This window comes from Chiloscyllium plagiosum, unplaced genomic scaffold (genome assembly GCF_037043375.1).
Source record: "Chiloscyllium plagiosum isolate Xiang-an unplaced genomic scaffold, Cpla_swu_hap1 HiC_scaffold_5, whole genome shotgun sequence".
In the NCBI taxonomy this organism is placed as follows: domain Eukaryota; kingdom Metazoa; phylum Chordata; class Chondrichthyes; order Orectolobiformes; family Hemiscylliidae; genus Chiloscyllium; species Chiloscyllium plagiosum.
Window position 1 is genome coordinate 58,875,603 of NW_028270143.1, and position 23,926 is coordinate 58,899,528.

The 23,926-nt window shown below is 40.8% G+C and overlaps 1 protein-coding gene across 10 annotated transcripts in view; it reads left to right on the forward strand.

Annotated features, from left to right (window-relative positions):
- pkd1l1 (polycystin 1 like 1, transient receptor potential channel interacting) overlaps positions 1-23,926 on the forward strand; it is a 288,595-nt gene that overhangs the window by 117,643 nt on the left and 147,026 nt on the right. For 9 of the 10 annotated variants that reach the window (XR_015757199.1, XR_015757200.1, XM_087987214.1 and 6 more), the window contains 10 exons: positions 273-497; positions 639-758; positions 3,157-3,325; positions 5,022-5,272; positions 8,010-8,146; positions 10,467-10,670; positions 11,689-11,873; positions 17,524-17,745; positions 20,239-20,399; positions 22,308-22,721. Coding sequence is in view for 8 of the 10 variants with exons in the window: in XM_087987214.1 (XP_087843340.1) it covers positions 273-497; positions 639-758; positions 3,157-3,325; positions 5,022-5,272; positions 8,010-8,146; positions 10,467-10,670; positions 11,689-11,873; positions 17,524-17,745; positions 20,239-20,399; positions 22,308-22,721 (2,088 nt within the window). In the remaining 2 variants the exon portion in view is untranslated. Of the gene's footprint in view, positions 1-272; positions 498-638; positions 759-3,156; positions 3,326-5,021; positions 5,274-8,009; positions 8,147-10,466; positions 10,671-11,688; positions 11,874-17,523; positions 17,746-20,238; positions 20,400-22,307; positions 22,722-23,926 lie in introns of all 10 variants that reach the window. The other variant, XM_087987215.1, reaches the window with a different exon arrangement.

Sequence of the window (23,926 nt, forward strand, 5' to 3'; positions counted from 1 at the left end):
CAAACATAGTTTCAGGAAAGCTTTGAAAGGGTTTGTGAAGTAACAACACACTCAAGTACGTGATAGGTATTACAGAGAAAAGAGAGGCTCAGTTTAAAAGGATTTACAGACTATACTACCTTACGTTTTGAAAATATTTATTTATTTAGATTTATTTCAGTTGTTTTAATTTTTTGCTTTTGGTATTTGTTTTTTTCCATCTCAGTAATATACTTGTAAACACATATCTACATTTTGCTGCTGATATTCATATTTTGAATTTCTTTTGACAGAGGGTGTGTTCTACATCACAGTCTCAGCTTTCAATGAGTTCTACAATGCTACTAATGAACTTGGTGCTTATTATGTGCAATTAGTTCCAGAAGGCCTGCTATTGACCATGAATTCCAGTGTAATCCACAAAAATGAAGTCATTCTGTTCAGTGCAATACTAAGGAAAGGAACTGATGTGACTTACAGCTGGAACATGGGTGATCAAACTTCCTATGTAGATGAAGGTAAGTTAAGAAAAATGAAGTTGCCCTCACATCAAAACTTCAATGCATTTAAAGGATTAAATGTTCCAAGGCTACCATTGTGGCATTTCAGCATTATTCTTTGTGTGTGATTCATGTTATGATCTTCTTTCTCCACTTCAGGTCCTACAATCAAGCACAAGTTTTTGTCTGCTGGAATCTACAATGTCACAGTAAATGCAAGGAATAAAGTGGGGCTGGTCTCAACTTACGTAAATATAGCTGTGCTCTACAGAATGCAGCGTAAGAAATACCTTTGCATTCTCTTTTACATGACTTTACATGGATAGGACATTTTTAATATGAGTAAATAATGGCTCAGGTGGGGAATGAGAGGTGTGGTAAGTGGACTTAATGTTGCACTGATTTTTAAAAATTTTGTTTGTGGGAAGTGAGCCTAGCTGGCCACCACAAATTGCCTTTGAAAAGCAATCATGAGTTGTCTTTCTCTACTGCTGCAGCCTGATTGGGTGTTGTGGGGTGGGGGTGGGAGGCGGAGATGTTGTGGCGGCAACGCTACAGGTTTTATAATGTCTGGGTTAGGAAGGGAATTCCAGAATTTTCAGTATGTTTCTGCTGTCGTTGTGTTTCTAAACGGCAGAGGTCACAAGTTTGTGAGTTGCTACCATTGTACATTAGTCATGAAGGCACTGAATTTTGAAGGTGGTGGATGGGAAGCCAATCAAGAAAGCTGAAATATCCTGAACAATGTTGAGCTTTTTGAGTATTGTTGGAGCTGCAGTCATCCATTGCAATTAAATATTCTGTCACACTTTTGGGTTATGCCTTCTGTAGATGGTGGACAAGCTTTTGGAGAGTTGGGAGTTGAATTACTCACCGTGGAATCCCCAGCTTCTGACCTGCTCTTATAGCCATATTATCTTATCTGTTGGAAGAAGGTCATTGAATGGTCATTGGTTGAGAATGGTTGGACCTTAGACGCTACTGAGGAGCTCCCAGTGGTGTCCTGGGATTGAAATGATTGACAATCACAATCATACCTTTTGTGTGAGGTGATCCATAAAATCATGGAATCATACAATACAAAAGAGGCCCTTCAGCCCATCAAGTCTGTACCATCAAAAACTACCTTCAGTAGTCCCACTTACCTGCACTAGGTGCGTAACCTTGGAGAGTTTATCTTGGTTCCCATTGACTCTAGGTTAGTTCGGAGAAAGTGAGGACTGCAGATGCTGGAGGATCAGCATCAGAAAGAGTTGTGCTGGAAAAGTGCAGCAGGTCAGACAGCATCTGAAGAGCAGGAGAGTCAACATTTCGAGTGTACGCCCTTCATCAGGAATTCCTAAAATATTGACTGTCCTGCTCCTCGGACACTTCCTGATCTGCTGTGTTTTTCCAGCACCATCTTTTCTGACTAGTTTTGTTAGGACTCAGTGATACCACACTCAGTCGATGCTGCCTGTCAAGGGCAATCACTCTTACCTCACTTTTGGTGTTCATCACTTTTTTTCCATTTTGGACCAAGGATGTGATGAGATAAGGAGCTGAGTGGCTCTGATGGAACTCAAGTGGAGCATCAATGAGCAGAACATTACAGTAACTTAGTGGTCAGCACTGTTGCCTCACAGCGTGTGAGGGACCTGGGTTCAATTCCAATCTTGGGTGACTGTGTGGCGTTTGCATGTTCTCCCTGAGCCTGCGTGGGTTTCTCCTGGGCATTCTGCTTTTCTCCCACAGCCCAAAGATGTGCATGTTAGGTAGGTTAGCCATGTTAAATTGCCCCTTAGTTTCCAGGATTCTGCAGATGAGGTGGGCTAACCATGGTAAATGCAATGTTCCAGGGATGGGATGGTCTTCGGAGGGTCAGTGCAGACTCAATGGGCCAAATGGTCTTTGTTTGCGCTCTAGGGATATTAAGGTTAATGCTGCGTAAATACAACTTGACACCAGTGTCAGTGACCCTTTCCCTCACTTCATTGATGATTAAGAGTAGATTTTTAGACTTCATATGTTGCTTTTTGCTTCAGGAACTGAAGTTTCATGGCATTTAAGTTGGCAGGATAAAGACTTCATGGTGATCATAAAACTGTTTGGTATGTTTGGGCTCTGCACTTTTCAGTGTGAATGTATCCACATATTAAACTATCCCCAGTGTGATACCAACAAGGTATTTTGACCAGAAAAACGACAAGCTAATAGTTTAGCAAAATGTGATATATCAAAATAAATTCTGAGATTCTGGTATTGAGATTATTGTGTTAAAGCAGAGAGTGCTTCACTCAGCAGCTGGTTTTTTTCCTCTTGGTATGGGGATATTTGATATTAACCTGGATTGTCCACAATGGAAAGCTGATTCCTTGGAGATCTGTCAGAATAAATTTATAGTTCACAGCAGAAACCTTGCTGCTGGAACCTCCTGGCTCCCTCCAAGTTACTATTTGCCACTGTAGGATGGACAAACTGCCTGACTGCAGAGTTTCTATCACATGCAAGCATGAACAATGGAAACTCTCAGCTCTGCACTGAGGCCAACTCTGAGGATTGGCCAGCAGCAGTGGGATAGGACCCTTAACTAACTCTTAGATGGATACTTAAGAGCTTCAGTTGTCCTCATGAGTAAATAGTAGTTATAACAAAATATAATTAAATGTTTAAATGAACCAACTTTGTTGTTTTGCAGCTGTTTATATCTTTACAAATAAGACTATATACGCTACCTTTTCTGACATCGTGTTCACAGCAATAACTGCAGAGGATGACCCTTTGCAGTTTGCCTGGCATTTTGGAGATAAACCACCAGTGAAAACTACATCGAGAACAATAACTACAAGATATTCCACCCCAGGAAGGTAATGATAAATTACTGAAATTTGTTGACTTGATTTCATATCTAACCTAGTTTTTGCATCAAGACTAAAATGTAAGATCTCAAGTTGTGTTAATATCTCCTTTGATATATAAAGCAAAGGCCTAAAAGATATGATGAAGTAGGCTCTCTTAAATGGGCAATCCCTTTTTTAATACAGTTCCCTCGATCTTGATTCTCCTCCAAGAAGAAATATCCTTTCTTCTTAAATGCTGTCAAGACCCCTCAGATCTAACATGCTTCAATAAGTTATCTTTTACATTCCTGAACTCCAGTAGATATAAGCCTAGCCTGATCAATCTTTGCTCATGATACATTTTTCCTGTTCCAGGTATTAGTCCAGTAAATCTTCTCTGAACAAGCTCCAATGTGGTTACATTGTTCCTTAAATAAGGTGATTAGTACTTTGTGCACACTCCAGACATAGTCACTCCTTTGTCCTGTAAAACCAAAGCATAAACTCCCTTCTTTGGCATTCAGTTTCCCTCACAATAAATGATAATATTCTACATGGAACATTTGGAATAGAAAAAAACCTTAATCACTTAAGAGATGCTTACCAACTAATCCATTTCTCCCATTATCAGATTCACTTCCTGGAGACTGAAAACATTTAGGCTAAAGTAAATCCAAGATTACGATAAAGGAAACTAAACAATTCAAACAAAAATGGTAATTTCATTAAGATGTAACAGATTTAAGCAAGTGTGAAGGCAGGGGAAGGTGTGGGAGTTTGAAGTGGCAATAAGGGAAGAACGAATGGGAAGGTTTGATCGGATTGGTGGGAGAAACTATGAGATGACAAAAGGCATGATGGAGCAAGGCAAAATGTAAGGTTAAATAAAAAGTAAAAAAATAAAAGATGAGTCCAAAGAAACTTTTAAAAAACATAAGCATTGTAATTACCAACTGCCATTTTATGAAAAAATGGAAGCAGAAATTATGGTCTAAAAGTGTTGAACATAAAATTGGGTTTGGATAGCTTGAAGTCTCTCATTAAAATATAAGGAACTGTTCCATGTGTTTCATTGATCTTCATTCAACAGTATTGTGTACCAAAGACAGTGTGGGTGGAATGGAATATCAAAGTAAGATGCTTGCAGATGGAACAGAGGCGTTTTTCTTAAACGTACTCCCAATCAAAGTTTGGTCTTCTCAATGTAGAGGTAGCCACACCATTAGTAGTTTTGAATAAAGGGCAGATAAGTTAATGTTTTGCCTGGAAAGTGATTTTGAGTCTTGGAGTAATGGAAAGGGAGAAGGCAGAGGACAGGCACATGCAATGGGAAGATGCTCTTATCAAGGGAAGGCAGTGTTGGGGTTGATTGAAGAGTCGACCGGGATATCACAGATGGAATGGTCCCTTCAGAATTCTGAAGACAGATGGAAAGGGCAGTTATGTCTGTTAATTGTATGGTGTTAGAGGTGACAGTAGATGAATTTGAATATTCATGGAGTTGTAAGATGAGAACAAAAAGCGCCCTTCATGGTTGTGGGGGTGGAGAATATGGAGGATGGAAGGAAAGAAGCAGCCAGATTAGAAATGTGTTCTTGACTTTGACATTGTAATCAATTCAAACAAATAAACACACCTTAGACACCATTGAACAGGGGTTTTCAGGCACTTTTGTTACTGCATGGTTTTAATTAATGTAACTAATATTGTTTGTGTTTTGCAGGTATAATGTGGTAGTAAATGCCTCAAACCAGATTAGTTCTTTCACATCAAACATCTACCCCATAGAGCTACAGCAGGTAGTTGAACCGAACAGGCTCCGAATGAACAACCAAGATCTTACTTCAGTTCTTTTAAACTCCAGTGTTACTATGGAAGTGCGCATTAACTATGGAACCAATCTCACTTATTTGTGGAATTTTGGTGATGGCACTGTGACGATTGGGAACAGGAGAGAGTTTCACAGTTACGATAGGTATGGAGATACTGCTGTTAGGTTAAAATCTTTGAGGAGGGTTCATGGAAAGACATACTTTGCAAATGAGGATTTTGTGGTTCTGATTTTTAAAAAAGTGTTTTATTTTCTGTGCATTTCATCAAATATTTTATGTAATTATTTTGTATATGCTAATGTATTGTAGTTTACAATGTATTAGATCACCTCATAAAAGCAATTGCTTGAGCACTGGTTGCCAAAAACATGGTTGCCAAGACTGATTTCATTTCCACTATAACAGTGAATTATGTGTTCCTGCTCATAAACTGCATCTGGTGATTCCTTGAAAGTGTACAAGTGGCCGTTAGGTGAGTGCAGGCTTCGACTTGGTTGTAATGCCCTCCTATCAGCCACCCTTGGTGTCAAAGTACTTGTATTGGCTGGCCTGTGAAGATTGGCTGCTTGGACAGTAATTTAGAAGGCACCTGAATCTACTGGAGAATAGAGTATAAACATTAAATAGCCAGATCACTTAACAGGACAGCATTGGCTATTTTCTGCAAGCATATGCGAACAAATGTATCAACAGTAAAATTATTTGTTTTAGATGGCAGGGACAGGGAAGTTCATTAACTGGAAAAGATTTTCTGAAGAATAGATGTCACTGTTACAGATGAGTGCCACCCGTTGAGAGAAATTTCTCCATTAAGTAACACCATCAAGGGATTAATTGATAAAGTATTAATTATTGAATAGTAACTCAATCGTACAATGTCGCTACTCTGATCTGTGTGATCATTTTATCTGTGCTGTTTCTTAAATAAAGATTGGACCCAAGTGAAGCACTGTCACATTGATGATAAAATCATGAGGGGCATGGATAGGGTAAATAGACAAAGTCTTTTAGCTGGGGAGGAGGAGTCCAGAACTAGAGGGCATGGATTTAGGGTGAGGGGGGAATGATATAAAAGAGACCTAAGGGGCAACTTTTTCATGCAGCGGGTGGTGCATGTATGGAATGAGCTGCCAGAGGAAATGGTGGAGGCTGGTACAATTACAACATATAAAAAGCATGTGGATTGGTAAATGAATACGAAGACTTTAAAGGGATATGGGATGGTGCTGGCAAATGAGACTAAATTAATTTAGGATATCTGGCCAGCATGGAGGAGTTGGACCAAAGGGTCTGTTTCCGTGCTGTACAGCCCTATGACTCTATCTCTGCATAGCCATTTGTCAACATTCCCCGAACCATTGACTAACATTTTAGAGGTCTAAAACCATTCTGAATGTCTGTTAATGCCTGGGGATATAGGAAGTGTTTGGTGTTAATTTGACAAAGGTGATCTATTTTACATTTCAGTGCTTTTTGAAGAATAAATCATGCCCAACAAAGCTGAAAATGACTTTTTTAAAAAGCTTTTTGTCTTTAACTCATTTACCAGAATACAAATATGCTATTTATGTGGTATGAAAAGGGAATGCTGATTGGTTGGCAAATGAGCTTTGATCAATAGAGTATTTGCCAAGGAAATTGCAACAATGAGATGGTGACAGACAGTTAACTGCCACTTTATTGAATTTGTTGAGTCATATTAAACAGCATATTCTTCGGCTGTTTGCAGCAACCAAGATATTATCTATACCCATTCATCCTATGCTCGAGTAGTTCAAAACACAGTGACCAAGATTAGATGTGATTCCATGATTGCACAACTTTTGCAACATAATGCTGTGTGTGTGAAAAATTGCATTAACACCCAGTTAAAAAAAGTCAGTTGGGATTGCTGCATGATGCACTTGGGTATATTGGAAGCTGCATATATTAACTCACAGGGCCCTGTTCTATGCAAACTCAAATAACGTGTACACGCATTGTTTTTCTTTCAACTCAGCATGGTCAAACCCAGTCTTTGGATTATTTCTCAGTGCAATTCCTTGATCAGTGAGAGGTGACCTGCTTAATTGAAAATTTAAACCAAGCTTGACAGTTAATTATCAATCAGCTTCTAACTGGTGCATTCTCCAGAGCAATGGCTCAACCAGCTAGAGTCCACTTGCCAAATAGTCAGCACTTTCCCTTCGCGCAGTTTAAATTGTTTTCCCTTTACAGTACATTGACATTTCTTGTGAAATGTCCTGACGAGTGCAAGATGAAAAGCTTTGTCAATATTCAGGTTCTGAATTACTAAACTCGTACTTTTTAAAAATTTGTTTACTGAATGAAGGCATTGCTGTCTAGGCCAGCATTTATTGCCCATTCCTAATTGCCCAGAGGGCAGTCAAGAGTCATCTGTATTGCTGGGGTTCTGAGTCACATGTCAACCAGACCAGATAAGGATGGTGATTTCCTTCCCTCAATGCCATTTGGAAACCAGATGGTGTTTTTCCAACAAGTGACAATGGTTTTGTGGTCATCATTAAACGCCTGATTCCAGATTTTTATGGAATTCAACTTTCACCATCTGCCACAGCAGGATTTGAACTCGGGTCCCCAGAACATTACCTGCATCTCTAGATTAATAGTTCAGTGATGATACAACTAGGCTATCATCTCCCCTAATCTGACAATATCATATTTGAAAATATGAGTCCCGTATTTAATGTGTAAAGACTTACTGAAAAATTGTATCGCACATTAAACACAACTTCAAAACATCTTCTTTGAAAATAATTTCACTATTTTCTGTCATGTGCAGGTTTCAGAAGTGAAGGATAATTTTTCTTTCATGACAGAAATTTTGTATATGCGACTATATGTGTTATCTTCTTTCGGCAGAGAAGGAGAATTTACAGTTCATGTAATCATCTTTAACAATGTGAGCTCTGCCTCACTCTCTGGCCAGCTTTTTGTCATTTCTGAAAATTGCCAGCCACCTCCAGTGAAAAGCTATGGTCCATCAAAAATAGAGGTACAGTGAATTATTATTTAATTGCAAGGAATTTATAATTGAAATAAAGTTATCATAAACTATGAACTTTCCAACACATTCGATATGCTAAATTTCAATTTTTTTTTTCTTCTCCAGTCACATTAGACGTGCAATCAAGCACAATATTCAGCTGAAACAGGTTGGAGTGCACGAGGATTTGAGAGGAGATGGGTGAGGGCATGAAGTCGATAGTTAGCTGGGATAGTTAGGTGTGACAGGAAGGGGATAGGGAATGAAGAGGAGAGGGAAGAAAAGGAGAAAATGGCAGGAGAGAGGCAAGAGAAAGTAAGAAATTTATAAGTCTACAGGACAGAAAAGGCCTTTCAGCCAATCATGTTTCTGCTGGTCAAAGAGAAGCTACGAACAATTCTAATTCAGTTTTCCAACAGTTGATCAAATCCTTGTATGCCTTGGCATTGCAAATGCACATTGACATAGTTCTCAACTGTTATTAGGATTTCTGCCTCTACTACCCTCACAGATGGTGAATTCCAGATTCCTCAGCTCATCTTGGTGAAAAGTCATTCCTCACATCAATTTAACTTAATCTTAACAGTGGATGTTGCAGTGTTGAGACAATATGGTTGCCTTCCCTTTTGGATAATGGGCGAAGCTGAGATGGCTAAGCTCTTGACTCTTAAATTTGGATTTGTTTTCTCAACATGTTCCTCATAACAGGGGCAGTGGTCTGTTGGATGGTAAGGTGAGAGAATGTAACAAGAAATGCTCAATGTACAGGGATGAAGATACAAAGAGAGACGAAATTTGTAAGAGTAGATGGTTATGAGGTGATGTAGATCATTTTGTCATGCTAAATGTTCCATAATGTTAGTTCAAATTTTAAAGACAAATTTCATTCACATAGTATGGAAGAAGTGAGTAGCTGGAGGGAGTGAGTAGCTGGAGGGAGAGAAAATGAGATCATGGCTCAGGATGAGGTTGACCGTTTAGCATTGAGATGAGAATATATTTCTTACTCAAGGTGATGTGAAAGTTAGGAATTATTAATCCAGACAGCTTTGTGTGCTCAGTTCTTGAGTGTATTGAAGAGTGAGAGTGATATATTTTTGGAGATTTAAAGAATCAAATGAAAAGTGGATAGGAAGGGAAATGAAATTGAGATGGGAGATGAATCATGATTTTAGTAAATGGCAGAGGTGGGATGGTCAACTATTGTTGCAGTTATAATTACTTGTATTTACAAAGTATCTACAACAGAGAAAGATTCACCAGGTACTATTCAGGCACATTATCTAACTTATACACTTAATGGTAAGGTCTTGGGGAGTTTGCTGAACAAAGACACCTTGGAGTGCAGGTTCATAGCACCTTGAAAGTGGAGTCGCAGGTAGATAGGATAGTGAAGAAGGCATTGGTATGCTTTCCTTTACTGGTCAAAGAATTGAGTACAGGAGCTGGGAGGTCATGTTGCAGCTGGATATGACGTTGGTTAGGCCACTTTTGAAATACTGTGTGCAATTCTGGTCTCCCTCATATCAGAAGGATGTTATGAAACTTTAAAGCGTTCAGAAAATATTTACAAGGATGTTGTCAGGGTTGGAGGATTTGAGCAACAGGAAGAGGATGAATAGGCTGGGGCTGTTTTCGCTGGAGCATTGGAGGCTGAGAGGTGACCTTATAGAGGTTTATAAAATCATGAAGGGTATGGATAGGATAAATAGACAAGGTCTTTTCCCTGGAACGGAGGACTAGAGGGTATAGGGTTAGGATGATAGAGTAAAGATATAAAAGGGATCGAGGGGGCAACTTTTTCTCACAATGAGTGGTGTGTGTGTATGGAATGAGCTGCCAGAGGAAGTGGTGGAGGCTGGTAAAATTACAACATTTAAAAGGCACCTGGATGGGTATATGAATAGGAAGGGTTTAGAGGGACATGGGCCAAGTGCTGACAAATGGGACTAGAATATCTGTTCGGCATGGAGGAGTTGGACTGATGTGTCTGTTTCCATGCTGTTCATCACTATGACTCTATGACTCAAAATTTGGCACTGCATCATAAAAGGAAATATTTGGCAAATGTCTGAAAGCTTACTCAAATATAATAAACAGGCCACAATTATTGAAACAGAAATGTCTGAGAGTTTTGGAGATGGAGATTACATTTACAGAAGTGGGATATGGGGAACCTGAAGCCCATATCCCCCCCGCCAAATGAAAATACTGTCATGTTATCTGCGTGGCTCCTAATGTACAATGAAATATAAATGTGATAATAAGCTTGTTAACTGATGATAAATCTCTCACTGTTGCAAGATTAAGGTCAATGCTTTTCATGCAGGTTAGAAGATATCAGTCTTTCAAGCTTGGAGTTACATTTGAGAGTGAGTTTGCCTGTAACATCTCCAGAGGTATTCAGTACACCTGGTCCTTCTTTCAGCCAGACAGTTCGCTGGTCACATTATCACAGATTGATGTTAACAAACAGTCTATACTCATTCCAGGCTATCTACTGGATTACGGAAACTACCTTGCAATTGCCAGGGTAAGAAATTAGTCTGATAGTGCAATCTGCATTCATTCCATTAAAAGTGCATTTGATTTTTGTAGGATTTGTTTAAAGTGCTTGAGACCAAGTGTGAAGAATAACATTGTGTCCTCATTCAAATTCCAGCAGCTGCCATGCTGTGAGGGCATGTGTCAAGGCCTCTGGAATGCTGGCCTGATAATAAACTACCATGTTACTGCCTCTCCTTGTGTGTTTCAGAGATGCCCCAGATAAATATTTAGAAGTTTGGCAATTTGTGCTATTTAAGTGAAAGCGCATATTTTTCAAAAACTATTGAACACGAAGTGTCCTTAGTGTTTACTACTCTTGTACTGTTTAACTGTTATCATTTAATGGCCAAATTTAAAGTTTCTCATATCAAGTGCACTCCTTCATAGTCTTATCTGAATTTTCAGCCTGGTTTATGTACTTAAATCCAGGAATGTGGATGATTAATGATAAGATGGAGATGTAGTTTATTTTTAAGTTAGATTACTTACAGTGTGGAAACAGGCCCTTCGGCCCAACAAGTTCACACCAACCCACCGAAGCGCAACCCACCCAGACCCATTCCCCTACATTTACCCCTTCACTTAACACTACGGGCAATTTAGCATGGCCAATTCACCTAACCTGCACATTTTTGGACTGTGGGAGGAAAGTGGAGCACCAGGAGGAAACCCACGCAGATATGGGGAGAATTTGCAAACTCCACACAGTCAGTCGCCTGAGGCGGGAATTGAACCCGGGTCTCTAACGCTGTGAGGCAGCAGTGCTAACCACCGTGCCGCCCACAAGTTAATGTTTACTGATATTATGTCATGACTGTAATATTACTGGAGGAACTTAATCATTTTTTTGTATTACTATTGCCTGGTCTGACATTTATTACTGTGAGGGAAGAAGGAAAATTTATTTGAGAACCTTAAGTAAGTTTATACAAGATCTTGAATGAGTAGTTGTCTGTTATGCAATTGTCCAATTTCAGTCATCTTGAATTATTTTTCTACTGCAGGTTCAAATTGTTGGCAGCGTGGTTTATAACAACTATACTGTAAATGTTGAGATCCTTCCTACCCCACCAGTGAGTCTCATTTCAGGTGGTACACAACTCTTTATGACCTATAATCATGAGTCCATCATAAGTTTGAATGGATCAGAATCATATGATCCGGACTATCCAGGTACTGCAGACCTCAGGTGAGTCATAATGGAAATTTGATTTGTGATTTAATTTAACAGGGAATCAGCAAGACCTTGCATTTATATAACAACACTGCAGTGTTGGAAAAACAATAGCAACAGTTCTTGGAATTGGAAGGAAAGCTCAAAAGCATGACTGAAACTTAACAAAAATGTGGATTTGGGAAAAAAAAAGTCAGAAGTAGTGAAAGTGGATTGAAGAAGTTTTTTAGTTCAGGACCAAGTCAGTTGAAGATCCAAAACACAATAATGAGGCTACGGCAAGAGGACTTAGTAGTTCTAAAATGATGGGTGAGGAAAGGCATATGTGCTGGAGGAAGTTTGGACAATTTGGGATTAATGATGCAAGGGGACTTAAAAAGGGCAAGTATTTCAGTTTACTGCATTAGAGGATAATAAGCTAATGTAAGGTGGTGTGGATGGTCAGCAAATAATAATAGATGTGGCGAAAGTGAGGACTGCAGATGTTGGTGATTAGAGTCGAGAGTGTGGTGCTGGAATAACAGGTCAGGCAGCATCCGAGGACCAGGAGAAACGACATTTCAGGCAAAAGCCCTTGATCAGGAATGAGGTTGTGAGCTGAGGGGATGGAGAGACAAATAGGAGGGGTTAGGGCTGGGGGGAAGATAGTTGAGAGTGTGATAGGTTAGATGGAGGTGGGGGTAACGGTGACTGATCAGAAAGTAGGGTGGAGTGGATAGGTGGGAAGGAAGATGGAAAGGTCATGAGGGTGGTGCCAAGTTGGAAGGTTGGAACTGGGATAAGGTTGGGAGAGGAAAAATTAGGAAACTAGTGATATCCACATTGAGGCTGTGGGGTTGCAGGGTCCCGAGGCGGAAGATGAAGCGTTCTTCCTCCAGGCATCAGGTGGTTAGGGAGTGGCGATGAAGGAGCGCCAGGACCTGCATGTCCTTAGCAAAGTGGGAGGAGGAGTTGAAGTGTTTGACCACATGGTGGTGGAGTTGGTTGGTGCGGGTGTCTTGGAGATGTTCTCTGAAGCGGTCTGCGAGTAGACATCCTGTCTCCCCAATGTAGATGATGTGTGGATGTGCAGGTGAAACTTTGATGGATGTGGAAGGCTCCTTTGGGGCTTTGGACGGAGATGAGGGAGGAGGTGTGGATGCAGGTTTTGCAATTCCTGCGGTGGCAGGGGAATGTGCCAGGAAGGGAGGGTGGGTTGGTGTGGGTGTGGACCTGGCAAGGGAGTCGTGGAGGCAATGGTCTTTACGGAAATCAGATAGTGGTGGGGAGGGAAATATATCTCTAGTGGTGGGGTCCATTTGTAGGTGGTGGAAATGGCAGAGGATGATGCGATGTATACGGAGGTTGGTGGGGTGGAAGGTGAGGACCAGGAGCGTTCTGTCCTTGTTGTGGTTGGAGGGGTGAAGTTCGAGAGCGGAGGTGCAGCAAGTGGAAGAGATGTGCTGAAGGGCATCATCAACCGCATGAAGGAGGCCACCTGGTGTGTTGTGTGGTGGAACTAGTCCTCCTGGAATCAGATGCAGCAGGGGTGGAGGAATTGGGAAGTTTTTACAGGAGACAGGGTGTGAGGACGTGTAGTCCAGGTAGCTGTGGGAGTAGATGGTTTTGTAGAAGATGTCAGTGTTGAGTCGGTCACAGTTGATGGAAATTGAGAGGTCCAGGAAGGGGAGGGAGGTGTCTCAGATGGTCCAGGTGAACTTAAGATTGGGGTGGAATGTGTTGGGGAAGTTGATGAACTGTTCAACCTCCTCGTGGGAGCACGAGGTGGCGCTGATGCAGTCGTCAATGCAGCTGAGGAAAAGGTGGGGGATGGTGCCGGTGTCACTGCTGAAGATGGACTGTTCCACGTAACTGATAAAGAGGCAGGCATAGCTGGGGCTCATGTGGGTGCCCATGGCTACCCCTTTCCTCTGGAGGAAGTGGGAGGAGTCAGAGGAGAAATTATTGAGGGTGAGGACCAGTTCAGCGAAACAAATGAGAGTGTCAGAGGAAGGGTACTGGTAGGAGCTTCGGGAGAGGAAGAAACGGAGGGTTTGGAGAACCTCATCAATGCAGATGGAGGTGTTGTCCATGGTGAAGATGAGGCATTGGGGGCCAGGGAAATGCAAGTCCTGGAAGAGGTGGAGGGCGTGGGTGGTGTATCAAACATATGTGGGGAGTCCCTGGGCAATAGGACAGTATCAAGGTATGTGGAGATGAGTTTGGTGGGGCAGGAGCAGGCCGAGACAATGAGTCAACTGGGGTAGGAGGTAGAATCAGGGGTGTGGGGCTCCTGAACTATGAGGTTGGAAGCTGCGGGTGGCAGATCTCCTGAGGTGATGAGGTTGTGTACGGTCTAGAAGATGATGGCTTGAATTTGGGAGGTGAGGTTGTGGTCAAGGGGACAGGAGGAGGTGTCTTTGAGTTGGCGCTTGGATTTGGTAGAGGTCAGTGTGCCAAACTACCACTGACCACACTCCCCCCCCCCCCCCCCCCCCCACCCACCCTTGTCTGCTGGTTTGATGTTGAGGTTGGAGATGGAGCGGAGTGAACTGAGGGCTGCGCTTTGCAGGGCTGAGAGATTGGAGTGGGTGAGGGTGGTGGACAGGTTGAGGTGGTGGGCCATGATGAGAGACAGAATACGGCAGTTTAGTTTTGGGTCATTTAGAAGGTGGAAAATAGGCATCCTTGTGAAGGATATTGGTGAAATCAAGGCAAGAGGTGACTGTCAAATGATTAAGGGTTTCAGTTTAGGGAGGCTGCAGTGGAAAGTGTTCTGATGGTTAACTAGATGGTTTTGATGACAGATAGAATGTGGAATTTAAAACTTTACTCTGGGTAACGTAAGATGACAAAATTTAGCATGGCTTCGTTTAGCCTGAGTAAGCAAGTGATTCTGATCGAGGAGAATTCAACTGGGGATGAATGAGTGCCCCTACCTCTGAGCCAGAGTTCCACATTCAAGTCCCACATGCTCCAGTGATGTGTAATATGTTGCTGAACAGTTTGATAAGAAAATATGTCTGATGGGAAATGACGAAACTAGGGATGTACTGGAAATACTCAAGTTTGCAATTCGCTAACTTGAGGGGGTGAAGTTGGGATATTGTAGAGGTGAGAGATGGTAAGTGATATGATAAGAATCAGGATGTTAAAATTAGTGAACAAGCCAGGGAACTATAGACCAGTGAGCCTACGTTCGTGGTGGGCAAGTTGTTGGAGGAAATCCTGAGGGACAGGATGTACATGTATTTGGAATGGCAAGGACAGATTAAGGATAGTCAACATGGCTTTGTGCATGGAAAATCATGTCTCACAAACTTGATTGCGTTTTTTGAAGAAGTAACAAAGAGGATTGATGAGGGCAGAGCAGTAGATGTGATCTATGTGGACTTCAGTAAGACATTCGACAAGGTTCCCCATGGGAGACTGATTAGCAAGGTTAGATCTCACGGAATATAGGGAGAACTAGCCATTTGGAAACAGAACTGGCTCAAAGGTAGAAGACAGAGTGGTGGTGGATGGTTGTTTTTCAGACTGGAGGCCTATGACCAGTGGAGTGCCACAAGGATCGGTGCTCCGTCCACTACGTTTTGTCATTTACAAAAATGATTTGGATGTGAGCATAAGAGGTACAGTTAATAAGTTTGCAGATGACACCAAAATTGGAGATGTAGTGGACAGCGAAGAAGGTTACCTCAGATTACAACAGGATCTGGGCCAGATGGGCCAGTGGGCTGAGAAGTGGCAGATGAAGTTTAATTCAGATAAATGCGAGGTGCTGCATTTTGGGAAAGCAAATCTTAGCAGGACTTAACGGTAAGGTCCTAAAGAGTGTTGCTGAGCAAAGAGACCTTGGAGTGCAGGTTCATAGCTCCTTGAAAGTGGAGTCGCAGGTACGTAGGATAGTGAAGAAGGCATTTGGTGTGCTTTATTTTATTGGTCAGAGTATTGAGTACAGGAGTTGGGAGGTCATGTTGCGGCTGTACAGGACATTGGTTAGGCCACTGTTGGAATATTGCGTGAAATTCTGGTCTCCTTCCTATCGGAAAGGTGTTGTGACACTTGAAAATGTTCAGAAAAGACTTACAAGGATGTTGCCAGGGTTGGAGGATTTGAGCTATAGGGAGAGGCTGAACAGGCTGGGGCTGTTTTCCCTGGAGCATCGGAGACTGAGGGGTGACCTTATAGAGGTTTACAAAATTATGAGGTGCATGGATAGGATAAATAGTCAAAGTCTTTTCCCTGGAGTCAGGGAGTCCAGAACTAGAGGGCATAGGTTTAGGGTGAGAGGGGAAAGATATAAAAGAGACCTCAGGGGCAACATTTTCACACAGGGTGGTGTGTGTATGGAATGAGCTGCTTGAGGAAGTGGTACAGGCTGGTACTCTAGTTGACCTACATTCTGCCATTCTGTGGGAGGCTTTGTGAACTGATATGCAATGTTCCACATAGAGCAGCCAGCAGGATTTAAGTTATCTCAAACGTGACTTAAAAGAAGTCCTGGAATTTATATATTAATTAATTGAAACCTGCAACTCATTCTAAATGATGAAAGACTTAACAGCAATCTAAGTTTGTTCAATATATCCTTTCAGTTTCATGACATTGTAACCTTTTGCTATAAATTCTGTGTCTTATGGTCCTGCTCCACAGCTACCTGATGAAGGAACAGCGCTCCAAACGCTAGTGCTTCCAAATAAACCAGGTGGACTATAACCTGGTGTTCCGTGATTTTTAGCATTTTAAAGTCATCTGGATGGGTATATGAGTAGGAAGGGTTTAGAGGGATATGGGCCAAGTGCTGGTTCTGTTTCTGTGCGTTACATCTCTATGACTCTTTGAACTCTAATTGAGTACTGAATGAATGGCAGGATACTAAGAAGTTCGGAGGAAACCAGAGGGATATTGAGGTGCTTGTCCACAGATCCCTGAAGGTGGCAGGACAGATTAATAAGGTGGCTAAGAAGAGATAAATGACCCTTGCCTCAATCGGTTGAGACATAGAGTATAAGAGCAGGGAGATTGTGTTGGAGCTGTACAGGACTTTGGTGACGGTGCAGCTGGAGTACAGTGTGTAGTTCTGGTCACTGCACCAAAGGAGGGATGTAATTGCACTGGAGTGTGTGCAGTGGAAATTAATTAGGATATTACCTGGGATGGAGCAGTTTATCTGTGAAGAGAGGCTGGATCAGCTCAGGTTGTTTTCTCTGCAGCAGAGAAGGCTGAGGGGGATCTGAGTGAGAGCATGGACAAGGTAGATAGAAACAGCTGTTAAAGGGTCAGTAAGGGTCAGTAACAAGGGGGCATAATTTCAAGGGATTTGAGGAAAGGTGTTTTGACTCCAGAGAGTCACGGGAATCTGGAAAACACTACCAGAGTGGGTAGTCGAACTGGGAAACCTCACAATCTTTAAAAAGCACTTGGTCGAGGACCTGAAATGTCATAACATTCAAGACTATGGGCCAGAGTTGGAAAGTGGGATTCATGTAGATTTAGTGTAGTTGGAGCAGGCCTGATGATCCTGTGGGTCTCTTCTGTACTTTGTGATTCTATGATGACTATAAACTAACAAAACCTTGAATATTTTCTGCCGTGTTTCCTAATGGTTGCATCATTAGTAAATTATAAGTTATTCTACATTTAAGTGCCCAAATTTATTTCACTTTCCTACATTACTTTACAGATTTTCCTGGGCTTGTGAAACAGTGAGTGGATTAAATGTCCCTTGTTTCAAACCTGATTCCCCAGACCCGCTGAACACAACATCCAGTATGATCGATGTCTCAATGTCTGCACTGAAAACTGATATTGATCAGTTTGTCTTCAAGTTAACAGTTAACAATAAGAAAAGATATTCTTCAGAAGCACAGCAGTTTATAACCATCAAAAAAAATGACAATTTAAGGTACATATTTTATGTAGTGGTATGCTGAACACCTACAAATCAACAGGAGGAAATAAATATTAAAGAGCTTGGAGATGACTTCTGCACATTAACATGATCCAGTAGCTAGTAACAAACATCAGGCAGTACTTTGGGACCACATCTTATTGGGAATTGTGTGTGGTGTCAATGGAAATGAAACAAAAGGATAAGTTGATGTTGGGACAATATATTTGAAATTTAATGTCATTAAAGTTTGGAAAGAGTGGGAGATTTCCCCAATTGCTACATTTAAACAAGAAAAAATGTTGGTAATTTGATGCTACATTTACTGTTGTATTATCCTTTGGAATGTAGGAGCTGGAGCAGAAAGCTATAACCTGGGTTGTCAGGGTCGAGTTGGCTTCAAGTTAACCCACATTCTGCCATTCTGTGGCAGGCTTTGTGAACTGATATGCAATGTTCCACATAGAGCAGCCAGCAGGGCTCAATGTTGGGCTTTGGAGGATTGGACCTATCACTGGACACAGCTTTTTTTTTCCCTTGGCATCGGGTTAACCTATCAGACATTGACCCAATGGGATTGGATCCTGTCTGGGCAAGCGGCAGAAATCCCTGCTCTTTGCTGGTAGTCTATATGTCTGTATCTGATTAAACTCCAATCCACAATTGATTGCACCCTAAACTTTGGCTTTTACCTATCTCTGGATCAATAACTGCACTTAAGTCAATGATGTGTTCCAAGGTGGTGAATGTTTGCATTTAAGATCAAATAAGTGTTCTATATAGATTAGGTTAAAGACTTAAGTAAATTGATGAGTATCTTCATGTCACATATCCAAATAACTAAAAGCATGCTAGACATTTATAACCTGTAACTTAAAAGTTACTGCATTATTAGTACTGTAGGTAATTTCTGCATAGGGCGGAATATTTAAGCTTGTAGCTTGCATCTCTTTTACGATGTCTGTTTGTGTATACTTTGCAAAAGTTCTGAAAACAATGAGCCAATAGAAATTATCGACTGATTCTTGATTGAATATGACTTAAATGGGTTTCTTTTATTTTCTTTCTTCTCGTGGCAATCACCAACAAGTGAAGTCCATCAAAGTAGAATAATTTTGGAGTGTGTTTTTTCACTTTTGTCACACCTTGGTTATCGAGCAGAAGGTGCAATTCAGGGAGAAAAGCCAGCTACATTAAATATACCATCTCACTGTTACTGAGCTCTTTGGCTCATTGTGCTCTTCTGATCAACAGGTCAATTAACCTCAATGAGTTGTGATCAGCATTCAGGGATGTTATTGCAACCTTCAGATTCCTATTCAAGCATTCTTAATCTTTGCAATGCTATAATGGTGTTATGCCGAATAAAAAAACAAATAACAGCACAAACATTCTGATACAATTGAAATGAACTTTGCACTTCTGGTTAGCAAATCTTACAGATTGACAAGTTTATTTCTGATCAAATTGCTCATTTACAAAGTTGCAATGGGTAAGTGTAGAGTTTCTTTTTTCTGTCTTGACAATGTGGTGCTCTTAATGCATTTTACTGATCAGAAAGAGATCTTCTGAGCTGAGCCCACTGAGTATTTTGCATAGTGGAACCAAGTCTTACAAGGGTATCAGTTTGCTGAGATGAAAGCTAGCTCAGTACTCAAATGGTTTGTCATCATAATACGACTCACAAAATTTCCTATGCTCTGAGATATTACTTAGGAATAAGTAGTTAGTCATCAGTGTAAAGAATTTTAGGGACCAATCTAGATACTCTATTAAAAGGATGTACAATTGTCAGGTATAATGAAGGAATGTTTTATAATAAATGTACATTTCTTGACATTTAGCTATCTTCTGTTTATCTCTCCGATTAGCTATCGGAATTATTGCCTCCATTTTGTCTCACCTTCTAAGAAAACTGTCTTGATTCATAAAATCACAATACCCACATTTTAAAAATTATTTGCAATATAGGAATGAGCAGGAAATAACCTGAATATCATTTTACTTTTTCACTTGTGTAATTATGTTTTCACTGTTTTATTTGAGTCCATGGGGAGTTGGTGAGATACGGTCATATCACTGGGACAAGTAATCCAGAATCCCCAGGCTCTCTGAAGATGGATTCAAATTCTAACCTGGTGAAAATTAAGTGCAATGAATAAGTCTGGAATTGAAAGCTCATGTTCATAATACAAACCTTGAAAATGCCATCAATTGTGGTAAAAAAGTAATTTGACACACTAATGTTCTTCAGGGAAGGAAATCTGTCTGTCCCAGACTGGTCTACAGGTGGCTCTAGACCATCTGCAGTGTGGTTGATCTTCAGTACCAACTGAAATGACCTTGCAAGTCAATCAGTTCAAGGGCAATTAGGAATGGGCAACAAACTATAGTCTTGATAGTGATGTTCATGTCTCATGAAAAATTAATCTTTGCACTATCTTTGAAGAGAGAGGGAGAGCGGAAAGGAAAGAATTAACTATTAATCTTTAGTGATCTCTTTCACAGACTGGTGAAGATCTACTGTATTGAATGTCTGAATAATTCCATCAACTGGAACAATGCTTTTTCTGTCAAAGCTGTGTGTGAGGAATGTTCTGAAGCTTTGAATCTCTCGTATTCTTGGAAATTATATCTTGTGAATTCAACCGAAACTGATCCTCTTGATGGTGAGTCACAAAGTGTTGTGGGACTGTCAATTAACAAATCAACTTTGAGATATTTTTGAGCATGCGGTGTCCACCAACACCCTCGAGCTGTTCAGGGGGAGGTGGGCACCGCTGGGAGTGGAGTATTTTATTTCTCCCTCCAACTCTATTTTGATTTAATCCCTGCCCTCCCCTTCACTTTTTTGATCACGCAACATTGCCCTTTGATTTGAAGGGCACTGCTTCTCACTGGCCACTTGGGTGTTTCCGTTCTTCCTGGTGGTGGAATATAAATAAAGGTTTCAAAAAAAGAAACATTTTTGCATTTGTGCTGGTGTCTCATATTTCTGTGAGTGAATGAACATTGGTCGAATAATCTTGTGTCCATTGTCCATTACCTTAACCATCTAATAAGGATTGTCACATTGCAACATTATTTATTTTTACAAAGAATTTGCCTTACTTTTTTCTGCATTTTCTTTTGCCTGTGGATGTGTACCTGTTAACAGCCAGAGGTAACCTGCTCCAGCAGTCAAAGGAGAGGCATCAAGAACTGGTGGATATGAGTTTTTGCTTCTCCTTGGTTAACAGGTTTTGCACTTGCGCATGCATCTGATTTAATAAACGGTAATTATGCAGCCACTTCATGATGGTAATAGTAGTTTGTTATAATAAACCATTCAAACAATAATTGCATACATTTAGATTCAATTATTCACATTATGATCTTATATTTTATTGTGTAGATCAAAGAGGTCCCAAGCTCAACATCCAGCTCATTTGAATTAGTTGATCTCAGCTGAGGCAGCAGTCATGGTGTGATATTTGATGTTCATTCACTTTGCTCCTGACAGAAAATTAAAATTAGCTCAGGTTTCCACTTCTTCCTGAAAGGTATGACTATCAGGCAAGGAATAAATCAACAGTCATGACTTCCATGAATGACTATTGCTGTCATTTTAAATGACATTTATTTCTGGTTATCCAACCATTTCATACATACTGATTACAGCATCATGTTAAATTAAGTGTTTCTTAATTTAAAAAGTGCTTTCCTCCTCTGCGTCTGCCTTCCGTGTTTCATCAATTCAATTGATAAAATTTCACTGTGGGTGTTCTGTGCACCCTCACAAATGTACCTAAACTTAAAATGCATTATTCTCAACTGTATCAGCTCTGAAGAAGATACATCGGACTCAAAACATTAACTGTCTTTCTCCCTCCAGCAGCACTCCTAAGCTGCCAGTGGACTTCCACCCTTGGCTCTACATTCAATCCCTAACTCCTCTGGAGTTAAGTTTACCAGGGAGTCCCTTTGGGAATAGAATGGAGATCCTACAGCAGGCACCCAATGCGTTACCTCCATGGTGATAGGTTTTCATGCATGTTAGGCATCAAGCTTGTGAAACTTGAGGAGAATTACATAAGGAATCAGATTGGAAGCCAAGCAAAAATTGCCAAAAAATGCTGTTAGTGTGTACATTTTAACAAGCTTCTATCTTCATCATTTAGTAAGCATGAAGGCTTAGAGACCTACCTGCAACACAGAAGAGGCACATGCTTTTCATTGTATTTTTCAGATTGCTGTTAATATCTGGTTTTGTTTAAAAAGATTATTTACTGATGAAACTTGTGATTTACAACATAACTGCTAATGATATTTGCAAAACTGATGCTGACATTCAAAATAATAGTCAAGAAAAACTGATCACCGCTTTTCAAAGAAATTCAGTTAGCTCTGAATTTAACGTTTGGCCTAGTTTACCTTTCCTCCCAGACTTGGCAAACACTTTAATATTATGCGCAATAAAAATTGCTATAATATTAACTCTGTTTATCTCTCCAGAGGTGATGCTGCCAAACCTCCTGAAGGTTTCCTGTATTGGCAATATTTTACTTCTGTATTAATTAACTGTATTTGTTTTACAGTTCCATTTTGTAAACTTGTCGTAGACAATTTACAATCAAGTTTGTATGGCCCTGTCATGACTGTGGCACCTTCAGCTGAGGTGACTTCCAGCGGCCAGACGTTAATAAGTACCGCTATGAATGGGACCAGTACTCAAAGAGCTCAGTCTACAACCAGCCACATCAACAAAGGTAGTGTCGATGCTTGGATTGACTCAGTTGTTCAAAATAATTCTGACATAGTGGTCAGCACTGCTACAACTTCAACCCCTTCTGATATTGCAATCAATGCCTCCACGATTAGTGCAACAAACGGAACAATAAGAGCCGCTACCTCACAAACTCCATTCCCATTTCCAGTGCCAGAGGAACAAGTCTTCAATGGGAGGCCTCGTGCAAGGCTACCAAGAAATGCCATGTCAACAAATGCTTCAGGTAAATCTTTAAAATGTTCATTCCCAAGAGTGTATGATAGTACGTATATGTGGGTGTATGTGCATATGTAAATTTCTTGAAAACATATGTTGGTGTAGGTGATATGTTTTGGGCTGAATTTTATTGCTCGGCATGGGGTCATGCTGCTAATCCTTCAGTAGACAAGATCACCACCTTTTAAAAAAGCTTTCCCCCTGCCACCTCTCGACACCCCAGTTCACTGGTTTAGCGGGGGAGGGGGTGATGGTGGTGGTAATGCATCTTAAGCTTATGTAATGGACTTCAACCCTCTGAAATCCTGCCTTAAGAGGTATCATGTTATCTGATTGGCTCACAGCTGAGTAATCCCAGCAGTACCAGAACTCTCCTTCTACCATCCATCATATTATAGTGGCGAGTTGGAAGTAGGCTCTTAGCTGTCCATTAATTTGTCGGTTAAGGGCTTAATAGGAGCAGACCGGACAATGTCTTATCCGCACAGCACATTATGGGGAAATAGCTTGCTGTTGGATGGGAAGGTGGTGGGCTGTAGCCACCCATGCAATTTTGCCATCACACCTTGATGGAAAACATATCTGGCTGAGACAACGCAAACCTCTTCCCCAGATATGCGTATACGACTTAATATATTTATCATTTCTGGGGATCAGTTAGCTCGGCTGGCTGGACGGCTGGCTTGTGATGCAGAGAGATGCCAACAGCATGGGTTCAATTTCAACACTAGTTTGAGGTTACCATGAAGAACTCTCCTTCTGAAACTCTCCCCTCACCCGAGGCATGGTGACCCTCAGTTTAAAACGCCACCGGTAGTCTTTCTGTAATGAGAGAACAGCCCTGTGGTCTGATAAGTTAATGGTGTCTTTATGTTTATTATTTTTACATGAGTTACGTATTGAATTCTGTTATAGTAAACATATAAAACTGTATGAAGCTTTCTTTCTTTTGTTAGTCATAGCAGATTGCATTGTTGAATTTTCAGTATTTGCCTCCAAGGACTTATTCTGAGGAAAATCTCAAAGTTTTGGCACATCATCACTGGTTATACAGTGCAAATTGTCATCCTTAGCAATTTCTCCTGGATAACTATAGCCACTCTCCATCTTAATTCACATTGTTATATCCCAGCTGAAGGTATTACTAGACAAGTCAGATCCCAGATTGAAATCTGGCTTAATAGATCATTGTTTCTTTTGGTATTATAGAGG